General features: G+C 42.8%; 1 protein-coding gene across 1 annotated transcript in view; it reads left to right on the top strand.

The window, feature by feature from the left end:
- Window positions 1–25,658, top strand: part of pard3ba (par-3 family cell polarity regulator beta a) — a 142,496-nt gene that overhangs the window by 8,182 nt on the left and 108,656 nt on the right. The window contains exons 3-4 of the mRNA XM_029449327.1: window positions 16,371–16,545; window positions 23,886–23,992. Coding sequence (XP_029305187.1) covers window positions 16,371–16,545; window positions 23,886–23,992 — 282 coding nt within the window. The remainder of the gene's footprint in view (window positions 1–16,370; window positions 16,546–23,885; window positions 23,993–25,658) is intronic.

The raw sequence follows: 25,658 nt of genomic DNA, 5'->3' as shown, positions 1-25,658 counted from the left end.
ACAACTAAATAATAGATGTGTAAACTCAGTGGGAATCTGAGAAGAAAAAAGAAATGTGTTTTTTTGCAATCACACAGAACAGAAGCTTCATTTTCCGGGATGATGGAATTATAATCACAAGATCTGCATGTTATTTGAGCATAAGAGGATGATTCGTAGATTTTAATGACTCATTTCCCCCGACCTGTAAACCTGCTTTCTCTCAGCATCCTCACAGTGATGAAGTGCCACAGATCAAATCCCGCTCCAGCATTTGATCTAATTCCCTCACTAACAAGTTGCCCTGACGTCGGCTCTCTTTCCCCGACGCTGCGGTGCTTTTTTGTGATTACTGGCTCTGCTGAGCAAACGCTTCAGTAGAACCTGCACCGCGCAGGAACTGTCTAATTTACCTTTTTTTTGTTTCTTTACTTTCTCAGCTTTTCGCCCAATTCTCCAAACGCCTTCCCCGCTTTCATCTCACTTCTCATTTTATCCTTTTGTTTTCTCTGCTGATGAAGAGATTGCAGACGGAAAAGGACGAGCGCACGTGATCTCCACAACGTGCCAGTCATCCGACTTATCTCCAGTGTTGGCTCTCGTGGATTAATGAGCCGTGCCTGGCATTCTTGATTAGTCTGAATTCCTTTTGTTTGTCCACGTTTTTATTTCCTCACTGCAGCCGACACATTTTATCTTTAGTGCTTTTTCTGTTTTGTTCTGTTATTGTGGCCGACGCTGTTTCACCATCAATCATACAGGAGTGGTCCTATTGTGAGGGCCCTCCACCGCACAGCATGGGCCCTGTGTTAGCCGCGGATGCTGATGAGAGATAATGGTAAGCTATTTGTACGCCTAGTGGTTAGCTTAGCCGCGAGTCCAGACCTCTTTATCTGGGTCAGCCCCCGACCATTATTCACCCACGCACGCCCACACACACACACACACATACACGTCTGTTGTCCCCTGCCTGCCTGCGCCGAACCACAGGCAGGCGCGTAGCGTAGCATGTTAGCATCTGCGTGTGCGGAAGGAGCGCCACTGGTGGTTGATGAGGGCGGAGATGAGGGGGCGGCTGTGATTTGATTACAGTTCTGCCCCCTGCATCTGCGGCACACACACACACACACACACACACACACACACAAACATGCATACACGCTCCGTTCATTAGCACCCCGTCTCGAGACACCGGCCACCAGTCTCCTCATGAATATTAATATCAATCTGATGAATGTGAAGAAGGCCATGGGGGTGTTGGCTTAGGTGTGACCACATATACACAGTACACACTCGCAGACACAAAAGACCAAATACAAAGAGAGCAGGGCATGCTTCAGTCAATCATACGCTCCTCTACTTTGACCCTTTAGTGTGTGTGTGTGTGTGTGTGTCTCCTGCAGCTCTCAGAAGACGGTTGGAGTCATTGACCTGTCAGAAACCCCACTACTTGGTTAATGGTGAGAAGAAGTGGGCAGACATAACAGCTTTTAGATCTCATCTGCTTTTGTCACGCTGTTTGGGTCAAATCGCTGCAGTGTAGAGACTAGTTAACCTGCTGTATCCTCCATCAGTCCATCTCTGTGTTCTTCCCACTCACACACATCATGGTCTCGTATGTAGGGATGGGACTTTATAGGATCCGCAATAAAAAGCACTCGCAATAAGTTGATCGTGATGAATTTCCATTATTGGGATAACCGTGAATATTGTCACATGACTGACTTTGAAGATCAGTATCATGGTGGAGAGAACAACACGCCGGATTATCAGAAAGAACTGACTCACGTTTAAATCCCTTATTATTCATGATTACCTTATTTAAGATGGTTTGTATTTTAATAAAAAGGATGTTCACTTATGTAACGATGTGTTCTGTCTGTGATGCAATAATAATATTTGTTTCTCAACTAAATGTGAGGTTAAGAGATTCCCGTATGCTGTGGGGCCATATTAAGAGTTTTTAACATATTTTGACGATTATCGGGATAATATCGTAAATCTCAATTATTTTTGGCCAGCATTTATACATATACATGTATATAAAAACTGTCATTGGCAATATTGGTTGTACTGGATTTTTCCCTCAATTTGATGAAGTATCTTGAGTGTCAGGTATTAATTCTGCTAAATTTAGACATTTCCATTCGTTTTTGCACCATTTATTTCTTCATCTCGCCCTCGCTCCTCCGTCTCTTCCCCCCTGCCTCTTTTTCAAAAGCTGTTATTAACAGATGTAGTGCTTTACCTCCTTCACATTCGCCCATTTACAGCAGCCAGAGCTGTCATTCTCTCCCATTCACAGTCCTTTGGGATCCTGCATTAGCCACGGCCATTACTCCCATAAGTCTCCACGGTACACAGGAGCTGTCAGGTAGGCTGTCTAATGCCAGCGTGCCATTAACATCAAACTATACACCAGGTTTCAATCGGTGAGCCCTCTCCTGTATGTACCATATACAGGCTGCTGTTTCCCGTGTTCAAATTAAACTCCATATAGATGCTGTTTGATAAGAAGGCCATCTCCCATCATTCCTCTCCTTCAGCCACAAGCAGCTGAAACTTTAACATGTTTAACATGTGTGAGTGTCCTCTCTTGTCACGGCGGTCTCCTCCAGAATGGGAATTAAACTCAGGGAGCATAACGTCTCCTCATAAGTGGACTGTCACTCCTCATTCCCCGTGCACATACACACACAGCTCCACATGGACCTTGTTTTCGAAAGGGGAAACACACACACACACACACACACACAACAAAAAAAAATCAACCTTCCATCCCATGCAGCCAAACGAGAAATCTAATTTGGAATGATTTCCTCCATCTCTCTTTAATTAGCCTTTTTTTAATCACTGAGCCCACAAGGCGTCCGTGAAGCTCCTGTGCAGTCTCCGGTTGCTGGAATGTAAACGGTAATGCAGAGCTTTCTATAAGCGCTGGCTGCCGGCCAAACTGCTCCTGTAAGTGCAGCCGGCTGCTTTATTATATTCAATTGTTGATTCTAATAAACATCCGTGTGTGAGAAGTGAGTCACATGTTCTGTTTTTGCTTTAGGTTATACAATTTATTTAATTAAAAACTAATACATAGGCTAGATAAGACATGGGATTAAAAGCATGTCCTCTCCTTAAAATAATGATTCATTTCATTGAATAAGAGTGCATTTATGTTTCTAGTAAAACAATAAAATAGCCATCATTGCGACATGTCTTGATAAACCATAGAGCGAAGCGTGTCGATCTTGAATATGATGATAATCAGTGTGAATTACAAAAGCTGATCTCGCTCTGAAATGTCAACTGCTTGATTACGAGGCCATCTCCCATCATCCATCTCTTCTGCGTGCTTGCATGTCACAGTGGAGGACGCAATGCTGAAAAGACATATGTTACGATATTTAAAGCAACTCCGTGGTCATGAGCATCTTTCAAATCCTTTTTAAAGAGAGAATGACACATTTTTTAAATGCATTCAACGTGACTATTATGCCTCAAAGTGGAACACAATGCATGAAAGCTACTTCCCAGTATATCCATGACAACCGTTGACGGACCTGATGTGGACTTGAGCTTCAGATCTCAAAACTCCCGGTGAAATGAAATAATGCCGCAGTAGATTTTATTCCCACCAGTTCCAGGAGAAGTCTGTTGTAAGTGATGTCGGCTGAGTTGCCTGAAGTCGTTTATTGCATGTCAGATGTCAGCCCCTCTGACAGGCGACAATAAGGCATTACTTAAAACGTGCGAACCCGCTGTAGAAAAAGTTGAGTGAATGGGACATGATTGCGAGACCCAGACGTGCTGATTAGCCTTCGACGCTCCGTGACATCTCGCTCCCTCACCTCCATTCCCCTCATTCACCGCGACGGCGAGCAGCATTTGATTGGCATCTGAATACTCTCATAACTCTGCACACTGTCTGAATGGCCAGTGATGAGCGGGAGCATGAGGTTCAAGTGCGCTGATTAGAAAATGTCAAGGCAAGTTTAATTCTATAGTACAATTAAATTTCCAAAGGCAATTCAAAAGAGCTTCACATAATGCAATGAGAATAAAAGAAATGGAAGGAAAAAACGCATAAAAACATTTAAATGCGAATTAAAAGAATGGAATGATTATGGTTTTTAAGGTTCAGTGTGGAATATAAAAGTTTAACCAGCATTTAGAGGCATTCAGAGTCGGTGTAGGTGTTAATAACCCCCGGAAGTTTGTTCCACCTCTGTGCTGAACAGTAATTACTGTAAAAGCTGCAAGTTTGCCCCCCTGGGAGCAGACGGCACCCCGATGACCTGAGAGGGTGCGTGTGGTAAAAGACGAAGTTGTATGTTGGACCCAAGTCATTTAAAGATACCGGATATCACTCACATGCCAGCCTAATCATAATCCATCCCCTCTTCACGTTCACATCATGACCCATACGTCCTTACCTGTGTCTGTCTGACACATTTGAATATTAATTATCAATCTGGCATGGATTCTGAACATGTATAAAATGAATGGGCTGTAGTTCACCTGGAACAAGTCATTATGTTCCGTCTGTTGTCTGCTTAATTAATTTTATTCTAGCCTTTTTCTCTTCTTAAGGTTGTCGTCCCCGTTGAAGCCTGGAGGCTCCAGACATGCGGAGCAATCTAGATTCGATTGTCTCAAAAAGCTAAACTGCATAATGGAAAAATGGGTATTTAAAAAATGTTTTTCGGCTTCAGCGCCGGCGTTCTCATAATGTGAAATCGTATTTCTAAATATTGTTTGTCCATTTTGCAAGACTGCTGTCTGATATTGACAATTAATTTATATTAAAACGACAGAACAAACTGGACGCGTGTTCCAGTCCCATGAGTCGGGTGACTTTAGGCGGCTGAAGGTCGCGCACACTCTGACATAATGACTTGTTTATGACTCTAAACATGAAGTTTGTTCTCTATATTGTTCATAAACGGCACTATTGAATTAGATGATAGGAAGAGGAGTTCCTGTTGCTTTGTCCTCACCTTGAATTATGTATTCTCTTGAATGTCAGTGATGCATTAATATATTCTCCAGTATATTGAATAAAGATAGATTATCTCTGTTGCCTTCAGATCAGAGCAGTTGGAAGTTTTTCCCGGCGGGATTTGGCCACTTGAGCTGATTTCATCATATCTCAACAGCCTCACCCTTGATTTAACCCCCCCCCCCCCCCCCCCCCCATATCTGAGCGACACAACAGCTCTTCATCTGATTATATTCAATTAACAATACCCCCTACACACACACACACACACACACACACACACACACACACACATTCACACACACATTCACCAAACCCCGTTTGATTGTAATTACGACGTGAGAACTCAAGGAAGGCTTAAGGAGAAAGGATTCTTGCCGTGCCCCGTCTGCTTTTCATCAAAGTTTTCTCCTAAAGCTGCACTTTGGAATTTTAATTCCTTTTTTTAGATGATCCATTGCTCTACCTTTCGACTTTGAATGATGGCGCCTCTCCAAAGTCATTTGTCAGTTCGCTGAAGCAAAAGACTGGGATTCAGTTGGGATAAGGCCCGTTTCTGTTTTCTCTGCGTAGGTGTGTGACTTCCAGAGGCTACACGAGGTCATCGCAGCCTCAGATCTCGTCCTCTCGGTGTTCCTCCCCGTGTTAATCACACAGACTCTATGTTGCCCTCCGTGTCACCATCGCACCACCCATTAGCTCCTAATGGAGTGAGACGGTCAGACTGTAACCTGACCTGCCTGCGCCTGCTGTGGTCTGGCAGGAAGAACCTGGAAGGTGGTGGGGGGGGGGGGGGCGTCCGTCCCGAGGCCAGAGGTGCTCTGCGCTCTCTGGACGTTTCTAATAACACGTGCAGATAATCAGTGTGGCAGGAGAAGATGAGGCACGGGGATGTGGGAGAGGTGACCTCTGTCATGGTCTGTGTTTCAACTTATGTGTGTAATCCCTGCACACCCCAACACCACAAAATGTGACATGAAATATGACTTTTAGTTAGAAAAACAGTCCCATTGATGTTGTTGTGAAGCTGCAGCTTGTGCTGTGTTTGTCGTCGGCATTAGCTTCATCAGTTAGCACAATGTTGGCACCGCAGCCTGCAGAGGAGCTAATCACATCCAGCTAATGATCTATTATAGATCAACTTGTTTACAGCAAATCTACTCTCTGACCTAACCAGCCTCTCACCATCTGTTTCCCTATATGACATTGCCCCAGAGTGTGTGTGTGTGTGTGTGTGTATATATATATATATAGTATGTGTGTTGTGTGTGTGAAAGCGTGGTGTATTTTCCCTCCGCTCACTCCAACGGCTAATAACTCAAATCGTGTGTGTGTGTGTGTGTGCAACTAGAGGATAAATGCTTGTAATACTGAATCCAACTCATTTAGGTTAAGTATTTAATGATTTTGTGTGCAATTACACAGCTGAAACCGCATCTGTGTCCATTGTGTCCCAAACACACTTTCATGCACACACTAATGTTGTTATTCAGTTTTCCTGCCTTCGTCCTCATCACCGACCTGATTGGACTAATGAATGGAGCTCGATGGACAGTAATGTGTCTGAATAGGCCACTTGAATTATTAGCCATCTGACATGGGAGGGACGTGTGCAAAGGAGGAGGGGCTGCTTTATTAGTTTTCATATCGCAGATGATGGCCATGTTTGTAAAACGTCTCACTGATTAATCAGATTTGACGATCCTGATTCAGATACAGCCTAGAAAATTGTGAATGATGCCCACCGGATATATCTTTAGTCCGTCCTACAGTCCAAAACTCTCAAGTATTTGATTTACAGGAAGCTGAAACAAGCAATGTTTGATTTTTGCCTGTTAAAGACTCAAACAATTGATTTATTATTGTCATTATATGATACAGGACGTCACAATGAAATGTTCACGAGTTGTAGCCACGCGACACACAGAACATGTTTAAAGCAAGTATTTAAATTAGAATAAAATAGAACAAACTATATAAAAGTAGCACTAAAGAAATAAATAAAAAGGAAAACTAAGTAATATATTCTTTCTATTTGTCTAAAGCTATAATCTATATTTTTATATACTACTCGCAGCGACAAAATATATGTTATGGCATTTATATCTATGTTTTATTTGTAGTTCTTACAGATGTGTATCTGTAGTAAAAAGCTATTATGATGTTCTAAACCTGACGAGAACTCGCTGATCTAGAAGATACGGAAAGCAAATTGTTGATTAATTTAATGGATTAATGAACTAATTGTTTCAGCACTAAGTACATTTCTATTTTGCATTGATTGTTAATTAGAAGCTGATATACTGAGTTAATGAGCTGAGTCTCCATCATTAAATTGCTCTGCGATTGTACAGTTCTACTGCACGCACATTATACAGTGATGTTACGGGAAAGCTCAGCCCGCTGCCCTTCATATAAACTGATGGATGCTGCTGTCAGGCGCTGTTTTGTACTTGTGAGGCTTGCAGATATGTAATATAGCACAAATCCCACTTTTCTACTCCAGGCTTTGATGTTGAGTCAATAACTATCTAATAAGGTGTGTTGGAAGGAACACATATGTTGATGGGTGCAGGAAAAATCTGCGGTTGAGGCTTTTTTTTTTTTTTACTCTCCTCCCAAACACCTTAAGGCTGAGAGTGATGTAGGCTCTCCATGGCAACGGCAAGTACTGAATGTCAGTAATGTATATATCAGCGAGCTGGATGGAAAGCAGGTTTACCCCTAAAGAAGCTGAAAAACACCAACAATACAGGGAGGAAAACACTTTCAGGTCATCATGGCCACCGCATAACAACACGGGTAAATTATTAATAACTGACTGAAGAATTATAATAACGATAGTCCCTTTTAAACCATCCTTATCGCTTTGAGAGCTCTGTCTGCACAAAAAGGACGGCGACAGGCAGAAAGGAAGAAGTGACGTAAGGTATGAATGTCAAGGGAGGGTAGATGGAGATCAGAGGAGGAGGAGGCCTGTGGAGGAGAGAGCCACAGGTGAGAGGGCACAAGCCTCGCAGCGCTGAGTTAATCACTCCTTCTATTTCTCTGTTAGATCCCGGGAGGAAGGAAGGAAGGAGGGAGGATAGAGGAGGAGGAGGAGGAGGAGGCGGGGAGGTTGGAGGGAGCAGCTGGCCTTGCGGCGGCCACAGGGAAAAGAAAGCTGATTATTTGGCTCTGGCTGTGACTTTTGGGGAAGAGAGCTGGAACATGTGTGCAATTTCGCTCCGTGTTTGTGTGTACACGGGAATGTTTATGCACATTTATGAGAGAGCGGGGTTATGACTTTCTGGGTGCCATGGGAGCACACGTACCCGTGCATGTGTCATGTTCACAGATGCGGAACAGGACTAGTGTAACCACCACTGGTGTGTTTGCACTGCGGGAATGATGAACGAGCCGGGTTGATATTTGTGTTGCGGGCCTGAGAAATACGAGGCCTGGAGCTCCCCTGTCACCCACATCCTTCACTCCTCCTCCTCCTCCTCCTCCTCCTCACCCCTCCTTCACTCTCTCGGCCTCTCGGGCATGTGTGATTTATGAAGAGTTTACCCTCTCCCTTTATGAGTGTGCATAAATAATAATGTGGCCTTTCACCGTGCATAACCCGGCACCGCAATACCTCAGCTGGTGGCTCGCTTTTTTTTTTTCTTTCTTCATGTGTGCACACTCCCAGTTGGTGCACACATGCTCCATCACTGTGGCTGATGCGACAGATGTGTGTGTGTGTGTGTGTGTGTGTGTGTGTGGACACACAGAGAGAATTATAACTCAACCCTTTTCTCTGCCATAAAGAAGCTTTTTACCTTTTTGGCCGTGTGGAAGAACAATATGTAACAAATGCTTTTTCTCTGAAAACCTTTGCTTAAGTTTTGTGTGTGTGTGTGTGTGTGTGTGTGTGTGTGTGTGTGTGTGTGTGGGGTCATCTGTGGGTGGAGCATATAGGCCTCTTTTCCTGGGAAAACGGATTTCTCGCCATAAATTGTTTAGTTTAATAAAGTTTGATTTCAAACACATAACTGTCCAAATGTAATCATAGATACAGAAGATACAATCTCTGAGGTGGAACAACACAATGCAATTCATATGGAATTATTTGATGCTCAGAATATCACAATCTTGTATCCTTATTTGTGCATTTGAGGCATTACCTGTTGAATGTCGCTCTGATTTGTTAAGAGGTCCGCATGTCGCATTGAGACGTTTTAAACCAGTTGAATTTGCACTTTACTTGAAATATTTAGTAAAATAATTGGGAAGCACTTGCTCGACACAATATTTTGCCACGCAGTTTGTAAGCTGCCATGAAAAGTAAGTAAGAAAATCTTGAGTATGCAAACACACAGACTAAAATATACATCGTGAAATGTGCCAAAAGTTGGGTGACTTTCGGCAGTGCACATTTCACGATGTATATTTAGTCTGTGTGTTTGCATACTCAAGATTTTCTTACTTACTTTTCATGGCAGCTTACAAACTGCTATCTCTATCCCTGTGAAATAAGTAGAATATGTTTTTGATCCGTTACGTATTGAGGCAACTCCTCCTTGATATTGGACAGCATTTAAATTTTTCTGGCCATGTTTCTCTCACTGCTATTTATAATTTGTGGAAGCAGTGTTAGATCTGGGTCATCATTTTCTGAATTTGCATGAATGCAAATGCTTACACCGCGGCACCAACAGACTGAGGATTTTACTTTGGTGTGTTGGTGTTTAGATCAGTCTGTCAGAAGCTTCAAAGAGACATTATGTTCAATGCAGAAGCACTAGCTGCTATTTGGAACTTCTGGCATCGCTTCAAACGGAAAGAAGGAAACATTTAAAGGTTCAAGTAGTGATGTCTCGCTATATGATTCATTATTTTGAAGGAGTCCCTTACCACAGGCTTGCCAAGTTGGATTGTGCATCAGTTTGTGTGCTTCAGTTCATGAGTGGGAGACAATGTGTGTGTGTGTGTGTGTGCAGGCCCAGAGCCAGGTGTGTGTGTTTCTGAGAGGTAATACCCCACATCTGGTAGTGCGCTGTATAGATTCAGACTGGAAATGGAAGCAGGATTAGCCCTGCTCTCACCGGTAATACAACCAATTTTCTCCCCGTTTAAATAACACAGGCCAAACATTCCTCTGGTGGCCACATACGAAGCGTCCGTGTGTGTGTGTGTGTGTACACTATGTGTTCTTGAACATGAATTAGTTTTCTGGTACATGCTTGAGTGCATGTAAGTATGTCTTAGTGTGTGTGTGTGTGTGTGGTGTTTGCCTTTGGTCTTGTTTGTGCTATACTGAGTAGGTGCATCCCTGTGTTATGCGAGTTGTTCATTATTAAAGGAGAAATGTACTTTAAATCACTTCAAATAAATATATATATATATATATATATATATATATATATATATATATATATATATATATATATATATATATATATATATATATATATATATATATATATATATATATATATATATATATATATATTATATATATATATTATATATATATATATATATATATATATATATATATATATATATATATATATATATATATATATATATATATATATATATAATATGTATATAAGAAGTGGACGTAGTCACCGTGACGTTGGTTTGTAGCATTTTGGTCGTCGCCATCTTGGTTTTTGACACGAGAGGGCGGAGCTAAGTCTCAACACTTACACCGTGATGATGACCTTTCCATCACAAGCCAGCCCTGCCCTAAAACTTGCTTTATCGTCTATTTTAGTCTCAATGGGACCATCATTTACAGAATGAACATTGATTTGAATCTAGCGATCGAGACGTGAGGTAATAAATCAAGATCAAAATCATAGACTTCTATACAATCTGACTTCTTTTTGCAGCCAAGACCCCCTGCTGGCTATTACAAAGAATGCACGTTTAAGGCACTTCTGCTTTAAAAAAAACAACAAACACAGCTGTATGTTAGAATAACCAGCCAGCAGCTGCAACTTCAACATCACAGCAGAGTATCACAAATTACAATTAACTGCTAATCGATTTCAAAAGGCAAATAACCGTCTTGTTTCAAATTAATTGCCATTTCTCACATGATGCCATGGATATCAAGAGCCAAAATTGACACTTCACCCCTCCGTACCTGTGCACTGTCAATATTCATCATGCTTTACAACCATGGAGAAGCCCATTCTCTACACATCTTATCGGCTCTTTGTTGAACAGTATCTGATTCGTACATTGTGGGGATATTTTCTGTCTGGGAACGCTCAGCTTTCCAGTCTCTTCACACCTCAGCCGCTTGAAATTCAGAGAATGAAAAACACCAGATGCACAAATCTTAGTACTCGTACAGTATGGAGACATTTTTTTTTTGTATGCACAGTTCCATCAGCTGAATGTAAACTGCAGTTTAAATCCTTTCAGCTGTAATGGGTTCAGAAACGTATACACAAAGTCAGATCGTTGCGGAGTGAAGGCTTTCATTCCCCGCCGTCGAGTCAAGACACTGAGAGTGGGAGGGTTATTCTCTGTGATTTCAGATTTTAGCGCTTGAAAAAGCAGGTGTTTAAAATAGTCTTCGTAAACCTGTACTTTCATAAAATAAGTGTGAGTCAGAAGATCTGTGTGTGTGTACAGTATATATGAGTGCTTGTGTGTGTGTGTGTGTGTGTGTGTGAGAGATGATTGGGTTACCATACTACTGTCAGGATGCTGCGTGCTCCTTCTGAATTATGCATCTCTCGTTCAAAGAAAGAATGAAGAATAGCGTGAGTGGGAGAAAGCGGAGGAGAGGGGGGGGCAGTCGTAAGATAAATGACAACAGCACAAAAGCAGAGCATCTCAATAGACTGGTACCACACACACACACACACACACACACACACACACACACACACACACACACACAGCAATGCTAGACAGCGATGAGAGAGGAGAAGAGAAATGGGTTGATTAGTACCAGCGGATGAAATAGGGAAGTGTGTACGTTTATTTGTTTGTGTGTGTGTGTGTGTGTGTTGCTGATGCTTATGTAAAGACTAGAGGCGTGAGTGGTAACAGCATGCAGTAGTGTTCGACTAAAGCAAGGTGGCACTGTTCATCCTCTAACTGTAAAAAGTATGTGTCTGAGATTGTTTCCACATACTGTGTAAAACCATTTGTTTTTGTGGTGTGTATTTTTAAATAATGGCATTATACAGTGCGTGAACATCCCTGATTGGATATACATATATATGAGTGTGTGTGTCTGTGCTGCATCCCATACAGGATATGCTTCATTTGGCTAATTAATTCTTAGCAACTACATCAATTATTAAAGACACTCAAGTGTTCCATCTTTGAGTTGCAACATGTAAACACCCTTTACTGTTTACGGCAGCTGAGATCATTTCATATCCTGGTAATTCAAAATTCAAAAACTATGACCATGATGCATGCAAACTCTGTATCTGATCTCAGTAATGGTGATCATAATGATGTGTAAGTTTATTGATCACAGTAAAGAAATCCTTTTTTCTCCTACCCTCTCGTGACGGGGAGGTTAAAGGTCAGGCTTGGCTACAGCCTGGAAAATAGGAAGTCTAGCGCAAGGTCACTTCCCTGACTGTGTTGCCCACCCGTAAACCGCTAACGTCAACTAGCTCTCCGACTGCCAATTTCCACACGGAGTTGTTGTTCACAATGTAGCATTATCAGGGAAAACGGCATGTGAACAATGGCTTGATACTGTTTTTCTAAAGCAGTTTGATGACTATGATCAAGTCCTAGATCTTACACACTTTGATGCTGTAGAACAGCAGCTGCTAGAAGTCACCCGCTCTGGTGTTTTGGGTTCATTTTGTTGTTTGATGGTTAATTCATATAACATACCTTCTTATCATGCCGTAGCAAGAAAATCACAGGTGTAACGTATAACATTATTACTGGGTGTGACAATTAATTCAGTCGAAAAGCTTTTTCCAGTTTCAACCGCATCTCCGGTCTCCGTCAGGGGATGGAGTTCGCTCAGTTGTCATGGAGTTGTTAGGGAAGTGCCCCCTTAAGATTTAGTTCAACATCTGGAGCAACAATACAGTGTCAACCAGGGACTACTTCATCTTACATAATAGCTTTGAATCTGTCCCTTCAGTGTTTTTGAAGGTACAGCTGTGGCATTCAGCAGAATGAGTCGTAACTAATAGCAGGGTTGGCGGTTTGATGCCCGCTTTTTAAATCCGGCATCGTTTACATCCATGTTAACGAGCTTGCAGTCGTTACGTGACATGCATGTTCGGAAAGGAAGTTAACTTCCATTTCGGCAAAGTCATTTGTGTATGTGTGGCTGGGTTTATGCTTTTCTTTCTATGAAATTGAGTAAAATAAGTGTGCTTTTGTGTCTTGTAGGCCACATATATTCCAACATGTTATAACTCTGCACCCTAGGCACAGTGTTTATCTCTCCCTCTGCTTCACAAATGTTATTGTATATGGCTTTCATGTGTGTCATGATAATCGCTTTGGCTTTGCAACACACAAACACACACACACACACACACAGTCTTCCAAAGCCAGTCTGGTCACGTTTGATACACACGCTGCGTTGTGATTTACAGACGATCATAACATGACAATGTGAAGGGTTCAGCCATTTGTATTTGGCACGGGTATCAGTGTGTGTTTGTGAGCGTGTGTGTGTTTGTGTGTCTTATGTAAATGAGACAAAGGGGTCACATTATTCAGCAGTGGTTGACATGCAGGCTCCCCAGGTCCATATCAATATCCCCCCACAGACACGACAGGAAAAATAAGGCGATTTGTTTCCTAGAATACTAATCAGTCAGGAGGGATGGAGAGAAGTGTGTTAAGTAAACACATTGTGAGCCAGTTGTTTTCTTCATCCTGGGACACAGGGTCCTCCAAAAGAGCACGTTGGACTGAATTTCAAACTTCTATGTGCTTTTGAAAAATAAGCTTTTCCCAAGTTTCCTCTCCTAGTATTTCACAGTATTAGTGTTTTTAGTCTCTTCCGGCTGAAAGCTTGAATCTAATTTGTAATGAGATGTCTGAAACCAGCTTCTTTAGCAGTACATTAAGCCAAGACGTTCTGTAACAACAGGGGACGAAGCTTTTCATATTTAAGGGGTTCGTTCACTCAAATTACAACAAAACAAAGCATTTTCTCTCTTACCCTTAATTGTTTTGATGGATTACTGAAGAGGCCAACCGGACACGGCCCAGGGGCCCAAAGTATCAGGGGACCTTGACCTTGACCTACAATATACCACTCAAAGAGACCAGACCAACAGGAAGAAACTTAAAACGACTACAAAGAGACACACAACTACTACAAGCTGCAGAACAAATAGAAAAAGGCATGACCACAAAGAGATGCAAAGTGACAACAGGCTAAACAACGAGAGGTGGTGGGGCTTTTTGCATGTCTGTGTGTCAAGATGCGCCCATACCCTTAGTGACATCTAGCCATGCCGATAGATTTAGGTTTAGTTTGGTAAACTATAGACATCACTTGTACCATTTGTAAGATTTCATGTTCTTCTTTTCTTGTATCGGCTGCTTTGGATTCAAACTGTCAGATCTTTAACCCTGGACTGAATTTTCAATGAGATCACTACAAACCACGTCTGCAGGCAAAGCCCCTCGATTAGACGTCACCTGATAGGGTTACGTCACCTTAGGGTTAAGTTAAAGGTCATGGGTTACGAGGCATGTGTTGAATGCAAAGTCCTCATCACCACTTCTCTAAACTTTAGCCTGTTCCAAATTAAGCAATGGATGATTCATTTTGTTGATACTTTTGTGTTTGATGGAGTGATGAGTTGAAGCAGCAAGGCGGCCGTCATTTGCATCACTCCCTGTCAGCCATAAAAAAATAAACTCCCGGAAAGCAAATCATCATCACCTCTCCACACATTCAAAGAAGTTGTTGTTGTTGTTCAAAACGAATAAATCGAGTAGCTCATCTCTGTGTCTCTGTGTGTGTGTGTGTGTTTGTGTGTGTGTGTGTGTGTGTGTGTGTGTGTGTGTGTGTAAATCACATTACGCTCCGAGACTTCTTCTTTGATTGATGCTGTCAGCGAGTTTGGAGAAAGAGACGGAGGCTTGGGACGGGAAGGAGATAAGGAGAGAAAGAGGAAAGCAGATAAAGAAGAGAGAAAGAGCTCAAGAAGCATCCATCAAGCGGCCAATCAGATTGTTTTTCCTGGTGTACCGTCTTTTCTTCTCTCTCTCTTCTCGGCATCTGCCAGCCCATCAATTCCTCATCTTTTCTTTCCCTCTCTCTAATGCTCTCATGCACACAAATGCAGCAAAAGAAATCTCCTTTGCATGGCGTCGACTAGGTGTCATGAGGATATTGAATCACGGGAGGTTGAGAGGCGGCGTCACAGCGTGATGGATGATACATATTTTGTCGCCTCCTCCGTGCTTATTGTTTACACACTTTTTAAATACTCACAAACACACACACGCTGCCCGCGAGCTCCTTTTGTTGTTAATTGACGTCTTCTACTCGTCTATTGTTCTATTTCCATCCCTCGTTCCATTGTGGTTATTGCTTTTCATTAAGTGGTCATTTCCTTCGCCGGCACCGTCTAATGAGAGCGTCACGCCACCTCGCGCCCATTTATCAAACCACGTAGCCGCGATGGCACGGCCCCGCACTCAACACACACACACACACACACACACACACACACACACACACACACACACACACACACACACACACACACACACACATATTCCCCTTCGCTCTATCTGCCATCATGTCCCTGTCTCAATTAGGATTGTTTGTCGTTCCTCTGCCCTCCATCCTCTTTTCATTTGGCGCACCCCCCCGTCTCATCGTGGCAGCCGTGTCATTGTGTTTGACAGCTTCTCATTCTCGTGTCAGATCTCATTTGACTGCTAATTTCATACACGCACACCTCGCCACGTGTGCTAACTCCTCCGAGCCGACCTCCGGTGGTCAGATTTTTTTTCCCGTAACGAAGAAAGTTATTGTGTTGCTGAAGTGGCATCTGCTGTTGCGTTGTGCACCGTAAGAGGTTTGAACTGTGAATCCACCTCTGTTTGCTTGTCTCACACACACACACACACACACACACACACACACACACACACACACACACACACACACACACACACACACACACACACACACATCTACACATTTGGCAGAATGAAGCCGGTTGCATCCCCACTGTTGGCAAGATAAATCACTCTGTGATCATGGCACATTGGAGACGTGTATATAACCTGGCTGAGTGTTTCCAGCTTGTTCACATGCCAGAAATCTCATTGTTCAGATTGTCACGCTCATCTTGAGGAGCGCTTGTTCTTTTCAGATCGTGTGCACATTATGATTGATGATTTATAATATTTAGGACACGGTTTGACTCTGTTTCTCTTCCAGCTTGTGGCGGTGTTTGACGCCCAGCGCGGGAGAACGGACAGTCCCCGAGAGACCATGTCCAACGGCTACTCCAGCGCCGCCCCCAGCCCTGAACCCCTCCACTACTTTGGCCACCTGCAGTACGAGGAGCCAATCAGAGGAGAGATTGAAGTCAACGAGGCCATCCTCAAAACCAGTATGTCAGATGTGCATTTAATGTTTCAGCAGAAGTATCTGCAGAAATCTCAAACACACAACAAACTAAAGCAATGCTCAATCAACACTTTGCCATTTTGTGTGTGCGTGTGAGAGTGCATCACGCTGAGACAGAAGGAGGCGCGTGACTGTGTGAGAGAGAAAGTCAGAAAGTACAATTATGGAACAGCTGTACACTGAACCTGCTGTGTAAAGAGAGATTTTTTTTTCCTTGCCTGTAACTTGATTGCGTGTGAAAACAGATGCAGTGTTGACGCAGCGTTCTCTCCCGCCGTCCGCATTTGACTTATTTTGTTCTTGTTTTCACACTTCGCCCAGACTGAGAGCAACAAATGTAGCGCTTCAGGGTGTTTAATATATTGACTATTGAGGACTGAAGAGCGTTTCACAAAAAATGTACACAACATATGTCTATACTCACGTCTGCCACTGCTTTATATTTGACCGTGAAGTCACATTTTGGTATGGAAGAGTCTATTAACTTTGACTGAACAACAGGATATTAATAAGAGCCACGCAGCTCCTTCATTTAGTCTTTCTCTCCACTTTTATCTTCCTATACTGACACAAACGTCCCTCTGAGCACCATTAAGGTGATGGATATACTCCGATTCTGTTCCTGACATAGTAAATATCTTGATAAATGAAAGCTTAACTCATTCTGTTGTTGTCATTTTATAGTATGAACAAGCCTACCCAGGGTACGCAGTGTGTGTGTGACCCTCGTGACCACACTTATTCTACGCCTCCTCTTGTACACTTGTGAGTTTTGTGTGTACTTGAAGTAACAAAGTACTGCACTGTCCTGCGGGGAAATTGTGACTTCGGGGTTAGGGTCGGCTCAGAAAAAACAGGCAAAACACTTCTGAGGTTTGTTGGCGGTTCAGTGAGTTGAGCAAGGTCACCTCCATAATGCAGATACTGGAAGATAAGTGAGAATGACACTTTGACAAATAGGGATGTTGTAAAAAATACAGCTTTTAAATAAGCAAGGAACTGCATTCAGGAAATAAATTGAACAAGGTACTGGGTCACGGTGCATCTCCTGAGGGAAACATCATCACGAGACAAGTCAGTCAGAAGCCTCTGGGGAAATGTCTGCTGTCTGGGCGGCATTTTGTTCTGGCTATGAATTCATTTTACTGTAAATAATCTACAGTAGAGCATGATTTTTTCTATTTCAGTGCCTTGCATTGATTCTCGAATGCCACCAGCACAAGATAAAGGATTCAATGAGCCGGGATGGGTCTGTCTAATCACTGGGACACCCTCTCTCCATCTGTCAAACAGTGTGACTCCACCATACACACACCTGCCCTTTGCCATCCCTCTGCCCTCTGCCCCATAATCTGCCCCCTCTCCACTCCACACTCTACTATTCAGCTTCAACCACCTGCCACCCAGCCCACCACCCGGCCCTCTAGACCCTGACCCATCGCCCTCCACCCCCACCCGACACCTTCTCTGTCCCCTCCCATTCCGCCCCGTCTCTGCATGGCTTCCAGCTCTAACTAGATTAGCACTGTAGCCTGTTAGCATGCCCAGAGTCCAGCCGAGCATGAATGGACTAATTCCAGCCCCCCATCCTGTCTGTAACCCAGTGGGACCTCTTCCTGCCTCCAACCCCCAACCTGCTCTGCAGCCCTGTTGAACCCTGACTAACTTAGTTATGATGTGACCCTGTGACGCCCCTCATACAGAGCCAGACTCATGCAATAAGGCCGCTTTTGTCATCTGGAGACACACACACACACACACACACACACACACACACACACACACACACAATCACACACAATCACACACAATTTGACAAAAGAACCCCAGCATGCAAGTTAAACAGCCGAAAAACCCATCACCCATCCACTGCTGGGAAGATTTCAAGAGAGTGTGTGTGTTTGTGTGTGTGTGTGTTTGCGCTCCCTTTTGCTGTAACAAGATCAGTTGTTAACTGGGTGTTGCATCACATTTAGTATGCAGACTGTTCGTAATAACATCAGTTTTGGAGACTTTGACAAAGGGATGAAGCTAGTCAAACCTGGTAGATTTCAATATGTTTTAAATGTAGAAATGTGTGTGTGTGTGTGTGTATATATATATATATATATATATATATATATATATATATTAATTTTTTTAATAACTATTTGTATTCAAATGTATGGTGGTTACTGACCACAACCTGTAACAACAGCAAATAAAACGTTAAAAGTCATAATAACAATAATAAATAAATATATATATATATATATATATATATATATATATATATATATATATATATATATATAGTAGTCACATGTTGTTGGAAGCACTCTTTGCTGGTAGAAGCTTTGGGGAAATGAGCCCTGAGCTTATCCATATGCATGAAATTCAACACATTACAGAACCGTCACACAATGTTACACAGACCCACAACTAATTTGAGGGTAACGTAACATATAAGAAGGGAGGCACAGACTAAATGGGACGGTATAGACTAGAAATGTCAAGCAGAAAAGTGGATGTAGAATAACGTTTTAATTGCAAATGGCTTTGACTGCGTTTTGACTCTGTAGCTTCTCCTCCATTCATATGTGATTGGAAACCTTTAGACACTTTTATGTAGAGTATAACTGGCATGCCTAACCTTTCATGACAATGTATGGCATGTCAAGCTAAGACGAGTCGTGACTTTTCTATAAGCCTCTAAACAAAGGGGGTGAAAGTCCTGCAGGCTGTCATGTATACAGTATGTAAACACTTTAACTGGGTTATCAGTCAAATTAAAGTCATCATTAGAGTCAACGCAGCCTGATGGCTGTATTACACTTAACTCAGTGAGACTCGCAGCTTTGGGATCATAAGATGCGTCATGTAGTCGACAACATCCTTCCAGACATTTATCAACAAATCATGTAAACTGGGGGGAAAATAGGTCACTGCAAATCATGTGAATGCTTAAATCACAGTATCACCTTAATCTGATTACTCCCAATAATCTGGTTATAGTGTGCGTGTAATCGCAGTGAGTGGTGGTGGACAAGACACGACGTAATTCGGTAATCAGTCAGGCATCAAAGTGTTTGTGTGGCAGGTTGGACTGCTTGTTTGAACAGGGTGATTGGTCTTCACACTGCCCCAGTGGGATGATTAGACCTGCATTGATCCGCTGCTACACGGACACACGCACACGTACACACACACACGCACACTTCTAGGAAGAGACTCCTTATCGCATCATCCCATGAGCAGCCTGAGCCGGGCTGCTCTATCGATTGGCAGAGAAACAAGACCACCCTGGCCTGTGGCATGAACACACACACACACGCGCATGCACGCACGCACGCACGCACGCAGACAAATATAAATATAAAAAGTACACAGACTCCATACACGCATGCTTGCTCATGCAAACTCGAAGGCAAACAAAGGCACTTACACTGATTAACATGTGTACCCATACACACATACACACAGTCTCACACAGTCAGAAAGAAACATGATGCATCCTTGTTTTCATCCTGGCTCCGGCAGTGAACCGCCGAACGTTCACACAACTGAAAACAAGAGGAAAGTCTTAAAATAAACCTCAGTGTTCCCAGAATTGCATAAACAGCGTAAACAGGCGGAGAGTCAGAGGAGGATAAACACAGAAGTGGAAGTTCACAAGGCCTCTTCAGGGTCTCTCCAATAACACGAGTCTCTACGGAAAGATAAGGGAGGAACATAGCTTGTGTGTGTGTTTCGATGTGTTACCATCTATATTCTCTGGCCTTGAAGTGGTCGTTGAGATGAGTTTGGTGGGTGACGTGTATTTAAAGTTGCAGGGTACCTTGTGGTTGTGGCTGTACAGTCAGCGTCAAATTAGCAAACCTAAAATACATCCAAAGTTATAGTGCTTCCACCTCCTCTCCACCCTTTTGGCAGGAGACTGCATGTTAAAGTCAGAAAATGTCTGTGATCTTAAAATAAACAAAAAATTCTGCTCACAATGCACACAGGGCATGAATAATGTTCGGCTTCTGAGAGCTACAGATGCCACACTGCTGCTTTAAGACCAAGTCTCTCTACATAACTTCCACAGAGGGGTTTTGATTTGAATAATTATCATTTTATCAAAGGCAAGACCTGTTTTAGATCCGAAACAACTTGGTCAAATAGTGCTTTTAGATTTAATAATGTATCATCAAAGTGTCAAAAAATTAATTTCTGTACCTAAAAAGTGAAAGTAAAGTGCCTTTTAAAATGTAGTTCTTTATAACATCCAGCAGGGGGCGAATCCACTGGTTACAAAAAAGAGATTATATGGAAGTCTATGAGAAAATGATCCAACTTCTCACTTGATTTATTACCTTCTAAACATTTTCTTAATGAGTTTATGATCTCAATCTCTAGTTCCAAGTCTTCTTTAATACAGCATGATGTTTATTTAGAAAATGATGTTCCCATTTAGAGTAAAGCAGACGATAAAGTAGTGTATGCTTAAGGATGTGGCCACCTTGTGATTGACAGGCTGCTACCACACAGGTTTTCATGAGTAGCTTTGACCTTAAAGCCTTCGTACTCAGTTTCACGAGAGCTAATCTTAGTAGGACATTTCTAGTATGTCAGATACACTCGTGTTGTGTAAAAAAATAGAACTACAAGAAGTACAGTACCAAAATGTTAAATATCATCGCATTCCTCTAAATAAACATCCCAGAGATGTATAATGAATACTGTGGTCATGGATATAATACTGTACATCAGTAGTGCAGTTGGTTGCGGGTGCAGATGGGTACATTGTCCTACTTGTCAGGCATGTAAGAAAGTATTAACGCACACTAACCCAGTCACCTTTAATTAGTAATGGCTCTGAGCCAATCTTGTTTATAACCGTCCAAACAGTGGCTGACCTAAGGGAGTTAAAACTGTCACTCATCAATATATCTGACCCTCTGTGACACCTCTTGACCCTGCGGAGGTCAACGTAGGTCAGAGATCAAAGCTAGTGACCCTCAGGTTCCTTCACATGGCCGGGCTCCTGGGGCTCTAAGTGGTGGGAGGATTGATGGACTCGGATTTGACTCCGATGGATGAATGGAGGATTTATTGGGTCGACCGCTGGGTAATGGACTCTGACTGTGACCATGGCGCGGCCTTGGTCACGTCACAAAGTTGCATCGTTGACATTGTGGTGTCACAATTTGAGGCGATTATTTGTCGAGCTTATTCTGAAACCTACAGACCAATACAGTCCATCATTCAGTATCTGTGAAATCTACAGGATCCAGGTGCTGTTATTTAGTCCAGCTGTAGTGAAGGTACTTAATGTACCTATTGTCCTTGTCTGATTTTAACGTTGTGCAATTCATCACTATGTAAGATAAGTGTCAACTTTTATCCCCATATTGTGGGAAAGCAGACCGGTTTAAAACACATGTGGGTGTTAAAACCTGATACATGCTGTGTACATGTGTGTGTGTGTGTTCTTATCTGCATCCACGTCCTGTGAATGTTCCAGACAGGTGGCTACGAAGAGCAAAGAACCGTCCATTAAGTTTTACTGCTTTCTATATGTGTTCCCCTCCGAACTTATAAACCGTCACATGTGTTGGTCCGGGAAATGTAAAGACGTAGAAATAGTGCTTCCTGAGGTTGTGTTGAGTGAAAGTAAAAAGTTGTCACACAAACCTCCATAGCATCCTAAGAGATGATTCAAAGGAAAGCTTAATAACATTTAAAGGAACCCTGCCGTGTTTGACCTATTTTAAATACACACACGATTAATAGATAATCAGATGGAGTTGGAGCGCTGTTTTATGTATTTAATGTATTTTTCTGATGCCTTTTGATGCTCTGAGAAGATACCTTTTTATTATTTTGGTTTCTGTGTTAAATCAAAGCACATTTCACCGTTACAAATCATATTGTTCTCTGTGTAGTTTCTGCATGATGTCTGCTTTCTAAATCAGATTAGACCGGATTGGGTTGATTTCCTCAGTAAAGACTTGAGCCCTGATATTTTGTGCTTTTCGACACCTTTGCGTTCCCTCACATAGTGATAGCGAGTCAGCATTGTGACTTTCCACTGAAAGTGTGAAACACAAGCAGACGGATAACTAATCATTTATGCTAATCATTAAAGATTAGTAGTCAGACGAACCTGAACACAACATGTGGAGATCGTTTGAGCAAATAAAGGATGTTTGCTCGTGTGTCTGGGATGGTTGGAATGACCATTTCTCATCTGTCTGCAATCACAAACCCTACAAACGCACACACACTCGCACACTGAGACCCCTGCCCGCTCCTTCTTCCCTACTTGCTCTCCTCCTCTGCTCTCTCTATTCTGACCACGTTAGACCAGGACCCTGTCACTGACCCGACAAAGAGAGATTGATTACAGGAAAGAAGAGAATTTTGTTTGCCTCCCCTTTCTGTGTGTCTCCGTTTTCGAGGTTTTCTCCCTCCTTCGATGTCACTATCTCCCCGCTTCCCTTTTTGTTTGTCTCGCACCTTTTTTTTCTTTTTACTCTCCCCTGTCTTTATTTTCTCCTCTGTCGAGTCAAATTTGGAAAACACCAAGCTACGGGTTTACATCCACAAATAACAGTCTGCTCCCTTTGGGGGGGTGGATATGAAAAGCAAGAGGCAGCAGAAAGGTCCAATTTAGATTCCTTTTGAATTATTTTGTTGTGGCTTCAGACCTGCCCATGTTACCGCTCCCTCTCCCAGCTCCTTTGGGCAAGTGTGTGTGTGCGTGTGACTGTGTGTGTGTGTGTGTGTGTGTTCCGGGAACAGCTAGTCATATGACAATGTACACTGTTGGTGCGGGTCTTGGGTGTATTGCTGAAAGCGTTGGGTGGTTGTCGGTCCACTCTAAGGGTTTGTGAGTCGTCCTGAAATTCATTACGATACACATACACCATACAGGGACGGGTTTGTTTGTATTAGATGTTATTCATGTCCTTTTCTATTAGCTTTGCTCAATCGGGAGTCTGTTTTCGTTTTTCAGGTCCCAACAGACAATCCTACATTTTCTGTTTTTGAGTGCTTTGGTGTCAAATGCTGTTGGAGAGCACAGAGAGCCTCGGGGTCTGTCTTACCCTCTGAGTCTCCCTCATGCTCATTTCAACAAGATTCAGGCCAGCTGCTCGGTATGAGAGTTGCCAAAAGACAGAAAAAAACTCTTGATTCTTCTTCTCTCACCTCCGGAGTTTGAGAAATCAAAACCGATATGGTTGCTTTGCAACAGTGTGTCAAAGAAAATACATTAAAGTGTCATGCAAGGGAACAACTGACTGACTCCAGCATTCACTTGCTGTATCTTTCTCCCCCCCCCCCCCCCCCCCCCAGACACTCCTCTGTTGGTGAGGAGCAGCAGTGACTCTGCATTGGTCCCGCGCCATGAGATGAGAGCCATGCCCCCACCTGATAACCATAGCAACAGGTCTCCTGAACCGGTAAGCATACTATCAAAGGAAGCAACTTTAAAAGCTGTTTTATATTGTGGCTTTTTAGAAACTACGGTGGTTTGATTAGTTGCTAATAATGCAAATCAGCCTAGTAGATAAATTGTACTCCAGTCTTTGTTATTTGACGAAATCTTCGATTTCCGACGCTATTTAATAGCTTTTTAAAGAACAAAGAAAGAGTAGTGTAGTGTGTCAGCAAAAAATGGGACAAAGCATTCAATTTCCAGCAGATAAACTCCTGCTGTTTCAAAGCATGTTTTAACCAAAGCAAGAGACGATGCAAAGATATGAAAAATATACAAAGAAAGTAAATAAATAACGGGAGAGATGAACATATCCCACTACTCATTATTCCTCTCGTGTGTAAAGACGGAACTCCCCAGTGAATATTCCTCTTGTGGTCCGGCTCTGCACCCCGGGGCTGCACTTTGCAAAGGGTCGGCTTTTCAAAGTGCTCTTCCTTCTTTTCCAAACAGGCTGCCATTAAGGAGGACTCTGTGTGCTGCCTTTTCTCGTCCCTGTGTGCGTGTGTGTGTGTTGGGGGGTGTGGGCAGGACAGAGGCTGTGTGAGGTAACAGTGGTACGCGTGTGTGAGAGGGGAACTCAGGCAGTCCTGTTGTTTCCTGCCGTGCTCGACACAGCGGTGACTAAGCAGAACGCGGGCTGCGAGTAAACACAATGACAAAGCCCGTATTTCAGACCTCGTACCATTCAAACAAACCAGAGTGGAAAGGCTCATTACAGAAGATTTAACATGTCCTTATAACTGTTTACAGAAACTACATCTCTGTGCTGACAGATGCAGCCCTGCTTCATGCCTCCACAGGCTCATTTAAACTCAGACAGTTATTTCACTCACTAGCAGATGTGGGTATGTTATTGTTTCTGTCTATTTACAATGTTTTTTAAGTGCAGTTCTGCTTTATTATATGGTGAATAAAGTAGGGACACAGCATATGATGTTTTCTGAGAACAAAGAGGACTTGTAGTGTGTGTGTGTGTGTGTGTATGTGTGTGTGTGTGTGTGTGTGTTTGCGTGTGTGTGAAGGGCTAGGAGGCCGTCACAGCTCTTGGGCATATTGAGTCCTGGGCCTGATGGACTTCCATTGATCAATACGCTATCACTTCATCCACTGTACTGCTCCCCCTCCCCCTTATCTACACACGCTCACTTACTCATAAACGCACACACTTACAAGTAACACACACACTTGTGTCCCTCTGTGTCTTGGAGGAGGTATTGAAAACTAGATAAAGTGTAATTAAGGCTGATACAGTGATAAATATGCGCCCTGCCCCTTTAATTGATTTTCCTGCCTACTATGGTGAAGGCCAAGGTTTGCCCTCTTCTCTCCGTCTTCAATTCCCACGTAGTCTTTGCACACAGTGCTCTTAGCGCTCCTGTCTTTATCAGACAAGCTAATGAAACCTGCAAAAGGCTGAGTCGTGCTAAACATGCAGTCGGCCCTTTAATTGATTGGGACTTCCTGCCATGTTGGAAGCTAATAAACGAGACGTTTAATGTTGCCTGCTAACAGCGGTATAGTCAATTCAGTTTTTTTTACTCTTCTTACCTCCATCACTCTCCTTTTTTCTAATCCTCGTTATGTTCCTTCATGCGCTCTTTCCCTCTCGCTCTGTCTCCCATATTTTT

This window comes from Cottoperca gobio, chromosome 2 (assembly GCF_900634415.1).
Source record: "Cottoperca gobio chromosome 2, fCotGob3.1, whole genome shotgun sequence".
NCBI classification, from domain to species: domain Eukaryota; kingdom Metazoa; phylum Chordata; class Actinopteri; order Perciformes; family Bovichtidae; genus Cottoperca; species Cottoperca gobio.
The sequence above is the reverse complement of the archived record's forward strand: the minus strand, read 5'-3'. Positions and strand labels throughout refer to the sequence as shown.